This window comes from Nomascus leucogenys, chromosome 5 (genome assembly GCF_006542625.1).
Source record: "Nomascus leucogenys isolate Asia chromosome 5, Asia_NLE_v1, whole genome shotgun sequence".
Classification (NCBI taxonomy): Eukaryota; Metazoa; Chordata; class Mammalia; order Primates; family Hylobatidae; genus Nomascus; species Nomascus leucogenys.
Window position 1 is genome coordinate 37,550,861 of NC_044385.1, and position 18,918 is coordinate 37,569,778.

Genomic DNA, 18,918 nt, shown 5'->3' on the forward strand with positions numbered 1-18,918 from the left:
AGAAGAAAAATGTGGAGAAGGATTACAGGCTGGGTAATTGTTCTTCTGACTTTAGCTCTCCAAAGATCAATGGGTGCCCCAGCAGCTAACTGACAAAGTACCCCACTGTTCCTCAAACCCAACTGCTTTTCCAGGAGAAAGGAGAAAGGAAAGATTGACAGCTTCCAAAGGCTGGAGAGCACATTCCCCTCATGCTGCATCTGTACCTGGGAATCCACACTTGGTCTTTCAGTGCCCAAGGACCACCTCAAGTCTCAGAGGGCAGGGTGCAAGGAGTTGGCAATTACTGACCCTGAAGTTCTGAGACAAGCAGCGCTGGGCTCTGAGCCAAGCTGTGCTCGAGTCTGAGTTCAAACGCATGTGGATTCATTTTTCTCTTTAATAATTCACTTTGTCTTTCTGCAGCTGAGATTAGCAATTTACAACTACCCTTGGGCATGCCTGCCAGCCCCAGGGAAGGAGAGAGGAGAATCCAAGAAAGTAAGCAGAACTCAGACGACAGGAAACACCACTCTACCCCCTGCCTTCCAGCACAGGGTGCCTCCCCATTGGGGCTCAAGTATTCCCTGCATCTTATCTGCTCCTTTCAGGATTTGGAGAGATACTGTAGAAAGTCTTCCACCACTTTTTATCTTAACTCCTTAAAGAACTTCTGCCCTGACCCCCTAAATCCTTTCTTGTTCTGGGGGCTTGGGCTAGAGAATTCTTTGATTAATTAGCCCAGTGATCTTGAAGAAGTTCCTTGATATCACTATACCTGAGTTTCCATTTCTAGAAAATGGGGATAATTGATGTATGTTCCTCATAGTGTCAAAGTGAGGATCAAATAGGTTAATATATATGTAAATTGATTAGAACATAGCTTGGCATTCAGTGAATGTGCAATGTAAGTTTCCAAGAAGGAAGTTGAAGAGTTTCTTTACCTTATTCTCTCCCTTTAGCCTAAAGTTCTATCATGTTAGCTCCCTGCAGCCTCTGCTCAAACAAAACAGAGGGCAAGAATCACTGGAAATAGGATGAGAAAGAAAAGGAAAAAAAATAAAGATAAATAGTATTTGCTGAGTATTAATTATATGCCAGACATACGCTTGAGGCTTCCACATGTGTTAATTTTAATATTAATAAATATAATGATAGTAACATTGTTATAGTGAACATAATGCCAAATCACTTCACGCAGAGCAAGTCCCATTAGAGGGCATTAAACACATGAGATTACTATTACTGACAATAATACGAAAAAAGTTTCCTTTCATCATATCTGTTGTGGAGTTGAGCTCAGGGAATTTGGGAGACTTGGTTTTTGGTGGCTGGATTCAAAGTGAGACATTGACTTTACATCAGCACCATAGAAAGCATGAGATTGTTACTGGCCAAGGCCATCTGGAGAGCAGGCTGATGAGAATAACTCACAGGATCAAGATGGAAGAGCAGGCACCTCATTCAGGGATGGATTTTCTTAATTTTCATAATCAGACGATGTGGGCAGGTAGGGGATTAAACCTCCTCAAGGTCCAAAAAAGGAAACAAAGGCTCAGAGAAGTCAGGTGGCTTGACCAAAGTCACAAAGTAGATGTGGGTTAGATGACCCACTGAGGTGCCCCCACAGGACACTGCAGGTCTCATGGCCCACTATCACCTAGGGCTCCCCTCAGACATCACGTCATCAGGGAACCCTTCCCAGACCATCCTGGCAGAAACAACACCCTCCACTGCACCCTCTCCACTTACTGTGCCCATCTTCATTTGGAGTGCTCATTATTACCACTTACCACTGCATCATGTACTTATCTATCTTATTATCTGCCCATGATCAACAGCTAAGCTTCATGGGACAGGGAAGTTTGTTCACTGTTATATTCCCAGCACTTATGACAGTGCTTGGCATAGGATCAGCACTCAATATTGTTAAATGAGGGCCAGGCGCGGTGGCTCACGCTTGTAATCCCAGCACTTTGGGAGGCCGAGGCAGGCGGATCACGAGGTCAGGAGATCGAGACCACGGTGAAACCCCGTCTCTACTAAAAATACAAAAAATTAGCCAGGCGTGGTGGCAGGCGCCTGTAGTCCCAGCTACTCGGAGAGGCTGAGGCAGGAGAATGGCGTGAACCCGGGAGGCGGAGCTTACAGTGAGCCGAGATTGCGCCACTGCACTCCAGCCTGGGCGACAGAGCGAGACTCCGTCTCAAAAATAAAAAAAGAAAAGAAAAAAAAAATTGTTAAATGAATGAGCATACCATCTTTTTTTTTTTTTTTTTTTTTGAGATGGAGTCTCGCTCTGTTGCCCAGGCTGGAGTGCAATGGCGCGATCTCGGCTCACTGCAACCTCTGCCTCCTGGGTTCAAGCAATTCTCTGCCTCAGCCTCCTGAGTAGCTGGGATTACAGGCACCCGCCACCACGCCTGGCTAATTTTTGTATTTTTAGTAGAGACAGGGTTTCACTATCTTGGCCAGGTTGACCTTGAACTCCTGACCTCATGATCCACCTGCCTCAGCCTCCCAAAGTGCTGGGATTACAGGTGTGAGCCAATGCACCTGGCCGAGCATACTATCTTTTAATTGCCTTGATTTTCACATTTTTCCACTATCTAAAACCTCTATAAGGTCAGGGATTGAATTTTAAGTGTCTACTACAGAGCTTGGCACATAGGTGCTTCATAAGTGTTTTGAAATGAATGAATAAGGTAGATCAAAGTATTTAAGTCTCATCCTAGCCTTTGTTTCTGTTTTTCAGGTCCTGGAAAGTTACTAGAGAGGATGAGTTCAGAGGCAGTTGCATGTAAATGTGGCTTAGCCAATGGGAAGGGAAGGGATATGTGTCCTGGGACAGGTATTTGGGAAATGTACAGTCCATCTGTTAAGGTGTGCTCAACCTCCAACCATTGTCCACACTTCAATGACTTACTCAGTAGAGACCCCAAATTCATGTCCAGTGACTTTGCCATCTTCGAGCTGAAGGACTGATCTCTCATTTTTTTCAATAACACTTTATGACTTAATCAAGAGTCTCAGAGTTTGTTTTTTAATACACAAAAGGTCCATGACTTCAAAAGATGTGAAAACTCTTCCTCATCTGTTGATAGCACATTTTTCTCCATCCAAGGGAGGAAAAATAAGCTCAGCCAGGTAAGCACCCGGGATAACAGATGTGTTTTTCCAAGATTATGCCCAAGGGACAGAAAATGAAGTTTCTGCTGGATACAGACGTCCTAAAAGCAGCAAGTTTATCCTGTAACCTTGCCAAGGCAATGTCTGCCATTCTCAATGCTAAGCCAGAGTAAGAGAGAAAAGAATATTCAAGGAGTAAATCAACTTGAAGCTCCAAGTCAAACAAGAATTTAGTCATTAAATTTGGGCTGTGCCTCTCATTCCTCACTGTTGTAGAATTTTAGCAGAGCTAGTTTTGTCTTGAAGACTGAGACATAGTGGAAGGAATCAGAGAGGCCTGTGTTGGGATCAACGCTCTGCCATTTATTGCATGAGTACAGGTAAGTGACTTAGCCTCTCTGATTTGAGGAATGTTTGGAAGGCAGACATCACCCCAAAATAACTACCCATCCTGCAACTGATGTTTGCTATCATACAATTAGCAGTAAGTTTTCCTGCTATTAAGGATTCCCACTAACTGCAGTCCTGGTTGATTCAGAAGAACTAGGAGACCAAACACTAGCAACATGCCAAGGACATTGAGCTAATGAGTGGCAGAACCTGGACTCAAGCTCATACCTGCTCAGCTCCAAAGCCTGTGCTCTTATCACTATCCCTTCTTATCTTCCAATAGGTGACCAAGAAAGTCAGTACCCACAGGCTGGGCTCAAATTAAATCAAGCTTAATACCTAATGCTAATTAAGACAGCAGTATGGAACAGAGAAAATAGCACTGAACCAGGCTTGGACACTTATGAGGTTTGTATGACCCTAAAAAAGTGTTCATTTTACTTTACTGAGCTTCAGTTTTCCTCATAGGAAAACTAGGAATAACGCCTATGTCAGTCAAGGTAGGCTAAATTGTGATGCAGCAACAAATAGCATCAGAATGCCAGTGATTTAAAGCAATGAAGATTTTCTTTGTTTTGTTTTTTGCTGGTGCTATGTGTACCTCTCGGTTCATCTGTCATCTGGGGCTTCTTCTCTACACTAGCCTCACTCCAGAACCTATGCTGATAGAGCAGCCATTGATTGGAACACTTCTGGCCACCCTTGTGGAGGAAACAGAGAAACTGAGATGGCCTCATGCCTGCACTTAAATACTCAGCTTGAAATTGACAATTATTTCACAACTTCTTAGAAAGAACTGGTTACGTAGTATCCCCAACCACTGTGGGCCAGAAATCATGCTCCTACTATTCTCTTAGAAGAATGAAGAGTTGAACCATTTGGTGAATGGCATATTTAATGGCTACCCAGGTGCCCACCTGGACTACTTCAAAGGGCTGCCAGTAAGATTAAGTAAAAAAACATGTAGGAAGATGTAGTATAGTAATCTCTACATTTTTGAGCCTTAGAGAGCTGTAAATGAATAACTCCCCATCTCTTTTTCCCCCCCACTTGAATGTACTTTCTTCTGAGAAATTTGATTGGTGGGGACTCATAGTGTTTCTGCTGAAGTCAGATACTTGCATTTCCTAGCTAATACTATCACAAGACATTGAAATGGTAAATCCAACTCTGAGCCCATGAAAAAAGTGTTTAATATGTGAAAAAGATTATAGAATTCTAGGATTTTAGATCTACAAGAGATCTTGGCAGTCCTCAGTCCATGTGCTTATTTTTTCAGAGAAAGTAAGAGAAGCCCAGAGAAGGGCCATGACTTGTCCACAGCCAGACAGCAAGATAGTGGCAGGGCTGCAACCAGAGTCCAGGCCTCCTGACTCCCAGCAACAGGAAACTATAGATTCCTTTATTATGATTTTGCATTCTGATGTAGAACGTTTATACCAAACCCAGAGTGGCTCGTGGCTAATCTGCTTTTCCTTTAAGTTCTTTGAGTCAGTGATCTCACTGGGCACATAAAATATTACTCAGTAATCAAGCAAGGAAAAACAAAAGATCATCTATACCTAGTCTTTAGTCTGCAAAGGCCTAATTCAATAAGCATTAAATGACTTATTACAGAGCACTGGAGAAAGATTCCAGGAAAGCCAAAACTTAAAAAAAAAAAAAAAAGACAAAAGTAAACGAAATTTTTGTCCTCAAAGAGCTTCCTGTCTAGTGAAGGAGAAAACATGAGTAGAAATTGTAGCATAAAGGCAGCTAAGTGAGAGGGACTCCAAGGGTGCAGTGAGAGCCAATATGAGGATGGGGGTGGAAGAAAAGGTGGTGGAGGGCAGCATCACAGGAAGCTTTCTGGAGGAAGTTTCCCCTGACACGACCCTTGGAGGACTATAGGGTGGAGTGGGGAGATCGTCAAAGGAAAAAGAGGAGAAGGGCATTTCAGGCAGGAGAAGGTAAATGACTGGAGATAGAAAACAGCGCATCTCATGCAGAGGGTTGCTGTAGCTGGCATCTGTGCAGAGGGGACAGGACACAGCAAAGAGGTTGGGGGGAGGGGTGGCTGCCAGGAGTTCGGACATCCATCGTCATCCATCGTCTGAAAGCTGGGATTAGTGGGATTATTGCTATTGTTGCAGCAAGTCTGTAGACTGTGGGGAGACTGACTTTCAAGGGGTTTGAAATTTACTCTTCTCTGGCAAAAGCCAGTCAAGTGGCTTGGAGGAGAAAATGAATCCACTTCAAGAAAGCTCTAACTTGTGATTTTTGATAAGCGGTATTCTTGAATGTCAATAAAACAGCATAAAACCCTGCCTCTTTCTCCTCAGCTCTGAGTGAAGGCGCAAACATTTCTTTACATCTTTTCCCTTCCAGCCTGGGTGTGAGAGGTATTTATGGTGAAGAAATAAAGGCACGTCAGCTGATCCTTTCTTATTTTTTCATTCCTTCCACCCTCCCCACAACCCCAATTATGGAAAAAGCAAGGTCACCCTAAGGGACAAACAACAGATTTCATTTACTCAATATGAGACCCTGAGGACAGAAGCAAAATTTTTTTCCTTGGGAGTTCCCCATTACCATGTGCTCCTGCATACCACAGCTTTCCAGTCTTTCTACTTACTCTTCTTCTCCAAGGCACTGTAGTAGTATGAAGGCCAGAGCTGGTTTCATCACCTATGCCTCACAATGCCCAGTGTGCAGGGCAGCTTAGTAAGTGCTGAATAATGGAAAGGACAAAGGATGAATGAATGAATGAATGAATGCTGCAAACTCAGGACAGAGTCTGTTTAACTATATATGAATTTAGTTGTGTGAATGTTCTTACAGTGAAATCAACCTATGATAACATTTAATTGCACACTTAACAAATCATACATTCAACAATATGGGATGGCCTATTCTGTGCTAGGCACTGCTCTAGACATGAGTGAATGAAATAGACAAAGTCCCTGCTTATGACATTTATGCTCTAGAGAGGAAGCCAAACAATAAGCAAACAGACACACAAATACAAAATACAATGATAGGTAGGAAAATTACGCTGATGAAAAAATTAAGCAACATCAAGGGATTAGAGAGTAGTCAATGGTGTCCGGAGAGAGTCTGTTTGAGGAGGTGGCATTTGAGCAGAGACCAGCATGAAGTCAGGAAGCAAGCCATGAAAAAATGTTTAAGCAGAACATTCTAGGGAGAGCGAACAGCAAGTGAAAGCCATGGAGAAGGTTACCTGCTTGCTGCGTTGTTACAACAGCAAAATGTTCACTGTGCCAGAGAAGGGAAGCAGGTAGGAAAATGAGGTCAGAGATATCCAGGGACCAGGAGTGGCAACTCCAATCTGTCTCTTTAAAGAATGTATATATGTAAAGCTTTAAATAGTTTTTTAAAATCTTAAGCTTTTTAAAACTTGATTTCTTCATCATTAAAATAAGAATAATTGCTTGTCCCTCATAGCATTGCTGTGAGGACCAAATGAGATGTTTCTGATACAAGGAAAACATCAGTAAATGGCAGTATTATTATTGTTGTTATTGTCTGTTTGCTTTAGCATTCAGGTTGAAGGGGTTTAAATGATGTTCAGGGCTTCCTTCCTCTGCCTTTCTCTTCTGCTAGGCCTGTGGGTGTTACGGGGCACTGTCATCTCCTTTCGGTGGCTCTGTCTTCCTTTTTGCTATACAGGGAGGAAAGGGGACTGCCCTAGGATTGTTCAGAAACAATCCTGTTTTCCAAGGTCTGATGAGTCATGTCCATGTATAAAGAAATGCTGTACATTAGTCTGCAGCAAGTGCTGTGTAGTCCCAATCTCTAAGCAGAAGCTGGGAACTGGAACCATTCTCTCACTGAGTATGTGTGGTGGTAAGGGACAGTGGAAAAGCCCAGGCTTGGGTTGCCAGAGACCTGAGACAAAGACTGAGGTTCACCAGTGACTGGCCAGCAGGTCCCTGGGCAAGTCTCTTCTGTCTTTCTGAGCCTCAGTTCCTCCCTGTGTAAGATGGAGAAGTGCCTACTTCAGAGGGGGAAAATTATATATCTATATAATTATATATATATACACACACATATGTATATATATGCACACACATGTATACAAATTGGGTAAACATGTGCTTGTCACAAGAAATGTGGAAGAAGTGATAATGGTTACTTCCGGAGAAACATGTTTGGAAAATCACATACATTTAAAGGCCAGCATCACACAAGCGGGTTAATAGCATAGGTGCATTTTGTTACATGACTGTGAAATTGCCTTTGAAAGCAGATGGGTAGAATACCTTTGGGCTTTTATGTTAGGCATTTAATGAGGGCCAGTGAAATGAAATAATGGTTATTTTATCAAGAGGAAAAAAATGAATCCCTTTTTTATAGGTGATGTTGGCTTGTGACATTGTCTGTTACTCAGGAGTGGTGGGACCTAGTGCAGACAGGACAGATGGAGGAATTGGATCTATACCCAATGCCCTTGTGGGGTCTTGTCCTAGGATCCTTTAGTTTAGAAGCTCCTTATAAAGTAAGGCAAATACTGTGAAGCTGCTGTCCTTAGTATAGGTAAGCAAACCAGTGGCTCCAGAGAATCTTGATATTTTTATTTCTCTTAATTCAAAATATTATGTATAACTTCATTTATTTATTTTTTGAGATGAGGTCTTCCTCTGTCACTCAGGCTGGAGTGCAGTGGCATGATCATAGCTCATTGCAGCCTCAACCTCCTGGGCTCAGACAATCCTCCTAACTCAGCCTCTTGAGTAGCTGGGACTATAGGCATGTACTACCATGCCTGGCTAATTTCAAAAATTTTTGCATGAGACATAGCCTCACTATGTTGCCCAGGCTAGTCTTGAACTCCTGGACTCAAGCAATCCCCCCACCTCAGCCTCCCAAAGTGTTAGGGTTACAGGTGAGCCACTGCTTACACCTGTATTTATTTTTTAAATACAATCAGTCTCTAAAAAAAAAAAAGTATTAAAATCTCTCAATGAAATGAAATAATTTCCCCCTACGGGCTCCAACCCTCACCCACTTTTCCTATTGGGGTGTTGTTACATATGTCCAATAAGGTATTTAATATTTAATATGTCCAATAAGGTAACGTATTTAATTACACAGTTTCCAAGTATGCCCTGCATGGGGTAGAATCATCACTCTCATTATGTTCTACTTCAAACAGGGGGTCTGGGAAAGGAATTCATTAGCAAAGCCGGAATGCTGTGGGCTGATCTCTCTTGATAACACCACCACCCAGAATCAAATTCCTAGCTCAACACCTAACACATTTAAAGGCAGTTTGTAATGACATACACACATTGTTGTTTAAAGAGTATTTCTTGGTTTGAACTCTCCTACCTGTAGACACAGCTGATTTAAAGCACCCTACATAGTGATTTAAAGCACCCTACTGAGATTTTCCCAGCTCATACCCTGCCTCCTATCTGTCACTGAGTGTGCTATCCCAGTATTAGTGTAAGACCCTGGGGAGAAGGACATCATGCAGCCATTTGATTTGATGTTTGGAAGTCTTTGATGGTACCTCATTAACCACAGTACAAAGTTTTGAGCTTTTAAGATTCTAACCCACCTCTCCAGTCCTCCCTCTGGCCATCATGACCCATCTCTACCCTACTGCCTCAGCCATCCTATACTACCATGTTCTCACATACCAGGGAATGCCTCACCACTCCTGAACATGGCAGGCATGAATTCTCATGCTTCTGTACTTCTGCTTCTGCTGTTCCTTCTGCTTGGAATTTCTTCCCTTTGTTCTCCGGTCAGCAAACCCCTATTCACTCTTCAAAGCCCAATAAGATGTCTTTTCCTTTCAAAAGTACTTGCCCTTCTTCCCCTTCCTCCTGATGTTCCAACAACACATGGCATTAGCTCTCCCATAGCACTTTCCAGCAGATACGTACATAATATGCTGTGAGGTCCTTATGGAATAACTGCAAGCTAGAGTGCAAAGAGCATGAGCTGTGGAATCTGATAATTATTGGTTCAAATTCTGGCTCACTCACCTCCTAGCCATGTGGCATTAGGCAAAATGTGTAATTTTCCTAAGTCTACATTTCCTCTAATATATAATGGAACCAATTGCCTGGAGACAATAATAACCCCTGTATAGCACGCCTGGAGTGAGAACTAAAAGTTATAGCATATGTAAGGTACTTAGTAGAGAGCAGGTATCAGTAGATAGCAGCTATTATTGCATCCCCAGGTCTGTAATGAGGACTCAATAACTATGCTCTGAGGTTTATTCCTCTCTAGGTGTGCCCTCTGAAAGGCAATTAACTTTCAAAGGAGGAGGAGCACTTTAAGAAGAAAAACTTACCATGAATCCATCAGAAGCTAAAAATAAAGGATTATTGTCATTTTATTAATGCCTCCATATTAATTCTCATTATACTCCTATTAGGTCAGTCAGCCAAACATGGGCCTTTTAAATAAGGCTCCAAAGGTGGGAAGCCCTAGGATTGGAGGAGCTTGATCTGATATAGGGACTCACTGAGTGCCATTCACATCTGCTGAATCAATCAGCTGTGAATTATGCATGACCCCAAACCCCCATCCCACAGAAAACTGTAACTGAGTGGGAGGAGCTTGAGGACCAGTGGATCTGAGAGTAGTATTTCTATCCATAGCAGAATAGGAAGTTTGCTCTCTTAGGAAGCAGAACAGCATTTACTTGAAAATAAAAAGTTAGATGGGAAAAGAAAGAAAGATCAAGCAAGGAAGAAAGAGAAATTTGTGCAAAATTGTCAAGGCCTATGTAACTACATCTATGGACATTTAGGGTCCACTCAAGCTCTTTGATGTTTGGTTTATTCATTCCTTTCTACATTCATCATTCATTCAAGTCTTTACTGAACATATTCCAGATGAGGGGATAGAACATAAATATGAATCAAGTATAGTTCCTGACTTCCTGGTGTTCCCACTCTGCTGGGGAAGGCAACATACGGCTATTTTTACTGTTTGTTTTGTTCTATCAACCATTTCCTCCATGGTTCTCCCAGCATGTGTAGTAAAGTTCTTTCCACAAATGTCAGCCTGGCACTACTATGCTAAGGAGATCCAGAGAGAGGGCTGGGTTCTGCCCACACTTAAACCAGAGTTTAAAATAGGGAACACAACAGAAGTCAAAATTGAGGATTCCAGTTTCTCCCCAAGTGGAGGTTCTTAGTTTAGAGCTCTTCTCTCACCTCCGAAGGTTAGGGTGTTGCTTGAACAAGAGCTTTGCCTTAAGACTTTTATAGAGTATATTTTGAAAGACATTGAAACAATGAGACACAGGTTAGGGACATTTTGCTGAAACAAATCCAAGTGGTAGGGGAAGATCCACATTTACTTGGCATCTGCTGTGTGCTAGGTGTTGTGGCCATTTGCCCATCTATTTAAAAAATTATCTTCTAATGAACTCTAATATATGAAATCTTTTGGGAGCACTATTCATATCTTCTTTAGTTTTTGGGAAATAGCCACCAGGAAGAAATGTTTAGCACACGCTTGACCCCAACTTGGTTTGGAAAATAGGAAAGCCAGAGACCCATTCAGAAAAAATAAGTATGATTCTAGAATTATACTCTACTAGGTATGAAGGGAAATCATGTTAACTAACTTTCTCAGTAGGAAGGCAGTAGGACGTTTACCTTTCTGTGTATTCACTCTATTCAATCAACAAATGTTTCCTGCATACCATCCAAGCACAGTGCCAGGCATTAGGAAAGGGTGTCAAATAAGACACAATCTCATCCTCAAGAAGCTTGGAGCCTGGTGGAGGTGACAGTCAGACATCAAGGCTACAACACCATGTGATAACAGCATGAGAAAAGTCAGGGAAGGAAGCCGCAGCAGCACATGGCAGAGGCTGCTGATGAGATCAGGGAGGACTTCCCTGTGAAGGAACACGGGGCAAGAGAGGACAGGCAGCACAGTGGAGAAGACGTTTGGACATAGAGAAGAGGCATTGTGATACCTTAGCATTCTAGTGTTTTATAAGCCACAACTCAGCAAAATGGGGCATGGGCCCTCTGCTTCACTACTTAGCACCAATCTCATTTTTGACTTGGACATAACACATGGATTTGTGAAAATCCATGCCATCTTTCCCACCATATCTAAGGAAAAACACTGTCTCGAAGTTTAATAGAGAAACTGTGGTTCCAGTCTTGGCTTTGCCTCTCTCTTACTGTGTAATTTTTTGGGGAAGACGTTAATTTCTCTGAGTCTTAGCATCTTCTGCTACATAGAGCTATCACAGCTGCCTTGCAGCATTGTTGCAAGGGTTAAATGAGATAATGTGCATGCAGCGCCTAGAACTGTATCTGCTATGCGCTTATGAGTATGTGGCATTTTCTGCCACTGTTGTTATTATTACTACTAATATTATAATCTTGAACAAAGATTAAGGTTTTATGTTAATGTCTTTGATTGCAACTGTGTCTGGAAGGAGAGATATATTAGAAGAAGGATGGCCCCTCAATAAAAAGGTTTTCAATGTTCTCTATTAGAAATCATGAGCAATCTGACCTTGTAAAAAATAAAATGGTCTGAATTCTTTACATCCTGGCTTGGTTCCTAAAGGCAGCTAAAGTGAAATTAGAGACAAAGAGAAACATTGCAGGGAAAGGCAGCAACCTTAATTTCCGAGGTGAATGAGATGGATAGCTCCGGTGCCCAGCGGTAAACCTCTTAGTATTTATGAAACTGAAATTACACCGTTCCAATAAAAGGGAAAGTTAAAGAAGGGCGCACTCTACATAATGGCCTCTTGTTAGGCCTTTCTGATTACCTGGACACTGTTTTCGTGAAAACTGCCAGCACCCAGTGTTTCAGGGCCACCATCCGCTGGGGGCAGACAAGAACCGTTTATTTAGCCAAATGAAAATTTGCACTTAAATAAAAAATACTAGTGGCGTTTGGGCTGGAGAAACAATTACCTAGACTCAACATCGCAGCTGCAAATTGCATCGGCAGTAAAAGCAAGTCAGGGGCACAGATTACACTGCTGCTGCCTGACATCAAAGGCAGCCAGCCTTGTTTCTTCATCTGCAGTTTGAACAATATTTCTCTTTGATCTTGGACACCAAGAACCAGTGTGGGAGAGCCAGGGGAGGAGAGGAGGTGCTTGTATTGATGTGTAACAACATACAGCCCACCGAGGTTGCATGGCTGAAATGCCAAGTAGGGTCAGGAAAACTCCATTTAAACAAACAGCTGAAAACTAGGAAAAGAATGAAGACAGCACGGTTTCATTTAATCACTCTATCAACAAGTCTTTGGGGAGGCAGTGGCACGCCCTTGCTGTGCTGGTCATTGGAGGGAAAAGGGAGGAGTGTGGGTGAGAAGGTCTCAGTGTGATAGAGTCAGAGTCTTGGCCACAAGAGCACTTTTGGTACTACTATTTAAACTTTTTGCATCTTATTTTTCTCCTCCAGGCCTATCACACCGATTCCCTTTTGTTTACCAATTGACTCCCGTCTGCTGGGGTTTACATTTAGTCTTTGAGATTTGGGTTCTGACTTTTCCATATCTCCCTCTCTTACCCTTAATCACAACTCTGTGACTTTCTTGCGGTGGGCATCCAGTCCTACCTTCATCCCTTAGGCCTCATTTCCTAAATCTGAACCCTCAGGCTATACTTCCATTAGGCCACCCACTACTCATTTAGGAAGGGACAATTCAGACAAGTGCAAGGTCCTTGGCTGGGCACATCAACAAATCAGACACAGCCCTCTACAGAGTCACACAGGCAGGCAGACTAACAAGGAGGCAATTTCTCTGTCGGAGCAAGCACAGAGAAAGGATAATTTGGTACATGTCAAGGAAGCCTTCCTGGCAGAGGTGACACTTGAGCTATATTCCAAAGGATGAGTACGAGCTCTCTAAGAAAGAGACTTATATAGTTTAGTTGAATAAGTTGGTTCAGTGCTACACACATTTATTAAGCCCCTGCTTCTCCCAAAAGTGCTCCTCCTCCACATCTCACACTCTGTTACACCCTCTCTACAGCCATGGTCCTCAGTACTTCCTCTTTGCATTAGCAATTTCCAACCTGTTTCCAACAGAGACCTACAGACTCCTTAGCCCCCTCCTGCTCCCCTGCTGGAGTTTCTAAATTAGGAGTGGGAGAGGAGGTTGTTCTGAGCCCCTCTTTCCTTCCTCCTCCAATAAAGCACTCTGTTTCGTTAGTTTTATTTATTACCCTTTTGGATACACTTTCTTTACAACGAAAGATTCAGAGCCTATAAAATGTTTGTTAATTACAGCTTTAGATCTTAGCAGGACTTAGCAGAGCCTTTGCTCCTCTGTCTAACCTGCACAGCCCTCCCAGCTGAAACCTAGTGCAGCTCTTAGCACATCACCACCCAGAGCTCCCCACGTGTCCCATTAAATAATTAATAATAACATGTTTAATTTATTCACTGATTGCATTTTGTCTTTACAATGATAACCCTGTGAACTAGGCACTATTAGCGTCATTTTGTTGATTAAGAAACTGAAGCTCAGAAAAGTTAAGCAACATCCACAAAATCACAGAGATGGCAAACAACAAACATGAGATCCATCAATGTGACATCATTACCAGGCATTACATGCCAACCCTCCCTTCCAGACTCAGCTCCCTATAATCCTTCACTCACATCCTGCACATCAACTAAATTTTAGCTACTTCCAAATACGTCTGTTCTTATTCACACCATTCTGCTAAAACCAGTATCTCTGTCTGGGATTTTCACCTTAGTAACTAGCACAATTTTCTACCTATTGACCCGAGCTCAAAACTAATGACTCCTCTTACAGTCATCCCTCTCCTCACCAACCACAAGCAGTCAAGCCACCAAGTCCTATGAACTCCTGATTTTTTTTTTCCTTATCAGTTAGGATGCTTTGAGCTGCATTTAAACACACACACACACACACACACACACACACACACAGTAGCTTAAGTAGCTTTAAGTGGTTTATTGTCTCACACCTCAAGTTTCCAAGATTGGGTAATTAAAAATTCAATGCCACCACCGGGAGCGGTGGCTCATGCCTGTAATCCCAGCACTTTGGGGGGCCGAGGCGGGTGGATCACGAGGTCAGGAGTTCAAGACCAGCCTGGCCAAGATGGTGAAACCCCGTCTCTACTAACAATACAAAAAAGTAGCTGGGTGTGGTGGTGGGCGCCTGTAATCCCAGCTACTTGGGAGGCTGAGGCAGAGAATTGCTTGAACCCGGCGGGGGCATTGCAGAGAGTCAACATCCCACCACTGTACTCCAGCCTGGGTGACAAAGCAAGACTCTGTCTCAAAAAAAAAAAAAAAAATTCAATGCCACTTTCAAGGTAAGTTCTTTCCATGCCCAGGGGCTTTGCTTCTCCTCTTCAGCTGATCTCCTCATGGATCTGAGATGACCACCACATTCCTGGGCTGGTTTCTTCCCTCAAGCACAACTGGAGGCTAAAAAGGTGAGTTTCTCCTTGCCCATCTCTTTTTAAGAATTAGAAAACACCTTCCCTAAAGTTCACCCCCTACTCCCCAGCAGACTTCCAGGTCCTTTCATGGGCCAGGATTGCATCACACGCCCTTCTTAATCAAAACACTGGCAAAGGAAAGAGAGTGGCCACAACTAAAATAAACAAATCACTCCATGATCCGGGGAGGGCCCCTTGCTTGAATATATGTCTAAGTAGAGAGTAGGCACTCAAATAAAATCAGCTCTCTGTCAGCAAAAAGAGGTGGGGAGGGTGATGGTTTGGACAGTGGCCAACAGTGTCTGCTACCATCTCTCATAGCCATCCACCATGCCATTCCTCAGACAAGTCAACTGTTACCCTCACCTAGATGAAGTTTCTAACCGCACTCTACTCCCAATTTGGTTTCTTCTAATCTAACAATCACTCTACAGCCAGAGTAATGTTTGCCTAATACAAATACAGTTATATATTGTCTCTATTTAAATATTTTATTGGCTCACTATTGGAATAAAGCCTAAACACTTTTAGAGTGCCACACAAACTTCCCCTAGCCCTGAGCCTTAGCTGCCTCCCATTTTATGCTATCCCATTTTGCTGGGAGCGCCAGACTACCCTTTTTCGACTGATGAACTACACTCGTCACTCAAAACCCCACTCAGCAATATCTGTTCAATCTCCTGTACCAGTGGAGGCCCAGAGCACTGAATCTGAGAGCTGGCCATGGGGGCATAGTGAATTTGACCCAGAGGCAGCTGAGTATGCAATCGGGAAAGCTGACAGACAGTGGCTAGGGGCAGAAGGTAATTCAGGAACCTGACACTTTAAAGCAGGGGTCCCTAATCCCAGGGCCATGGATTAGTATTGGTCTGTGGTCTGGTAGGAACTGGGCCACACAACCAGGAGGTAAGCAGAGGACAAGTGAGCCTTACCGCCTGATCTGTGCCTTCTGTCAGATCTGCGGCATTAGATTCTCGTAGGCGCTATTGTGAACTGCACATGTGAGGGATCTAGTTTGCATGCTCCTTATGAGAATCTAATGCCTGATGGTTTGAGGTGGAACAGTTTCATCCTGAAACCATCCCTGCCCACCCTGCCTGGTCCATGGAAAAATTGTCTTCCGTTAAACTGGTTCCTGGTGCCAAAAACATTGGGGACCACCAGTTTAAAGGGTGCAACCAAGGGTTCAAAAGGAAAAAAAAAAAAAAAAGAAAACTGAAGACAAAGTCCAAAGTCTAAGAACAGCAACCTAAGGACACTAATATGGGGCATGCAAACAGTTTTGAAATACTGCTTGAGACTGGAAACGGGAGCCCAGGATGGGCTCCTGGCACAGGGAGAAGACTACGGAGCACTGGGGAGCCCTCTCCTGGCCTGCTTGCCCTTTGGTTCATTGCTTGCCCTTTGCTTGCTCTGCTCTGTACTGCAGAATCATGATCCCTGCAGGCTATGTGTTCCAGGCTCCTGCATTATTAGCTGGTTTCTAGCTAGTGGGGAAACACCCGTGAAAGATGGTCCTGATTGGCGGAATCTCATTATTCCCCGGTCTCTACCTTGGGCAGCACCACCAGCAGCTCTGTGTCCCATGGCTAGACCCTCTAGTGGATAGGCCCACTGGGGTGCAGCTCCCCAAAGTCACTCTGGCTGGGCTCCAGTGACACCACCCCACTGTTTTGTCCCTCCACCTAAGGGTGTCAGCAACTTCCTGCTGTGATTAATCTCTGGGTGCTTCACAATCTCCTGATGGTTTTGTAGCTTTGCAGCTCTGTCATCCCTGTGTAACCAACTCTCCAAATTAAATTTCCTTTGTTTTACATTCTTTGAGTGGATTCTGTTTTCCTGATTGGACCCTGACTGATACAGGTAGGCACTGAGCCAAGTTTGTAAGATTTCTCTGTGAAATCCTTCCTTACTTCCTCATTTGTTTTGCTTTTAGGAAGCAGAACAACATGATGATGAAGAGAAAACGGTTTGCAGTTGCTAACAAGGATTCAAACTCCAGCTCTGCCATTCATTTACTGACAGCCTTGGTCAAAAACCACCCAGCCCCTTTAAGTCCTGGTTTCTTCAACTGAAGTTAAACATAGTAACCTCTTCTTAACCACTGTTAGGACTGAATAAGGTACTGTATATAAAACATTTAGGCCAGCCTCTGGCACAAAGTAAATGTTCAAGAAATGGTCCTTTACCCATCTGTCTATCATAACACCTCTTCAGTGTATCTCAGTGAGAGATTTATTTAAGCGTCTTCGGCAACTGCTGGAGCAGTACTTATTAAACTTTAAGGTGCATCTAAAGAAGCCTGTGGTGGCATTAAAATGCAGACTTGGATTCAGTCAGTCTGGGGTGTAGGCCTGAGATGTTGTATTTCTATCACTCCTCTCAGCTAATGCTGACACTGTGGTCCAAAGACCACACTTAAAGTTGCAAGTCCTTAAACGAAGGTTGGCAAACTTTTTCTGTAAAGGGACTTAGAGAAGCATTTTAGGTTTGGGGGACCTTACAGTCTCTATTGCATCTACCCAACTCTGCCAATGACACCTGATTTGGAAAAATAGGCACTGGGTAGAATTTGGGCCCGGGGCTAGAGTTCGCTGACCCCGGCTCTAGACTGTAAGTTGTCTCAGGACATGGTCTGTTTTATTAACCTCCTTATTCTCATTCCCCAGTACAGAGCCTGGCTCACAGAAGATGCTCAATAAATGTTTGATATATGACTAAACAAACTCTTCGCATGTACTTAGTCTCTATCGTGGAATCGGAAACTCTAATTTTAGTATTTTTTGAGTGTTGACTATGTTCCAGGAAATATTCTAGGTACTGGGTGTTATTTTCTTCAATGCTCACAACCACCGCAAGGGATCGGTATAAGTACTATCCGCATTCTACAGATAAGGCACACAGAGGTTAGCTGACTACCCATAGGTCACAGAAGAGCCACAGAGAGGACAGAGCAGGCTTAAGTGTCCTTGTCTCCCATTCAGCAACCCGCTTGCCTTGGAGGCTCCTTCCCACCATTTGTTTCTGTTAATCTCTCAGATTATAATTTCCTGGAGGGCTGGAGTTACATCGGTCTGTTCTTTCCCTATCACTCTCAGACCCCATAACAATATGTTGAGCACATGGCAAGGACTCACCAAGGAATTCTTCCTGAGGGATATTGTTAAGTATCCTACCTTGAACACGCATTGCTGTGGATCTGGGTCACAAGGAAAATGTACTGAATGAAGGTCTCTGCGTCCTCAGCTTTTACATAGAAGTTGAGCCTGAAGGTACCAATTATCATATCTAAAAATGCCTAAAAAGGTATTAATGATTCAGCAGTTAAATCAGGAAGGGAAAGATTCCTGACACCATGTAAGTCCCTGGTGGTCAGAAATTATGTGCCCAGTGGAGGCCTGGGGATTGAATGATGTTTACCATGTATGTGTTGACCAATAAAAGGAGGAGGCAAAGCAAGAAAATTAGAAGAACATACATGGACTTCCAGGTGGTGGGGGCTCTACCCAGATTCAGCTGTGGGGTGATTGGGTGTATTTTGCGACCCTAACCCCTTCTCTCATTAGAAAATAAGGGCTTTGGACGAGAGCATTGCTTAGGTTCTTCTAGTGTCAAAATACTATGACTTTAAAAAGAAATGTATTATTAAAGAGACTTTGAAGAGCTTTGTCCTTAAAGGAAATGACCCCAAACTACTAAGATTTAAAAATAAATGTCACTTTGTGTGGTTGGTCTCTCTGCCTCTGGCAGTATTATCCCTTTTCCATGGCCTCTTTTTGGTTCACTATCCTACTATAACAATTTCTAATGTGTTTCAAACCAAGAAACCAGACAATCAGGATTATAATAACTGTAAAGTAGGTATAAATTGATCGTAAGTGATGGCCTTAACGACTTCTCTAGCTAATGAGGATGAGATTCAATGCATATGTTTTGTGATAGCTGTTTCAGCCGTGGTGTGAGATCACTTGTATGTGTGT

General features: G+C 43.1%; 2 protein-coding genes across 2 annotated transcripts in view; both read right to left on the reverse strand.

Annotated features, from left to right (window-relative positions):
- DAB1 (DAB adaptor protein 1) overlaps positions 1-18,918 on the reverse strand; it is a 1,266,417-nt gene that overhangs the window by 1,101,156 nt on the left and 146,343 nt on the right. The gene's annotated exons all lie outside the window — the stretch shown is intronic.
- Positions 1-18,918, reverse strand: part of LOC115835046 (heterogeneous nuclear ribonucleoprotein A1-like) — a 48,405-nt gene that overhangs the window by 29,179 nt on the left and 308 nt on the right. Inside the window, 1 exon segment of the mRNA XM_030812443.1 lies at positions 18,115-18,236. Within this exon segment, the coding sequence (XP_030668303.1) occupies positions 18,115-18,236 (122 nt within the window).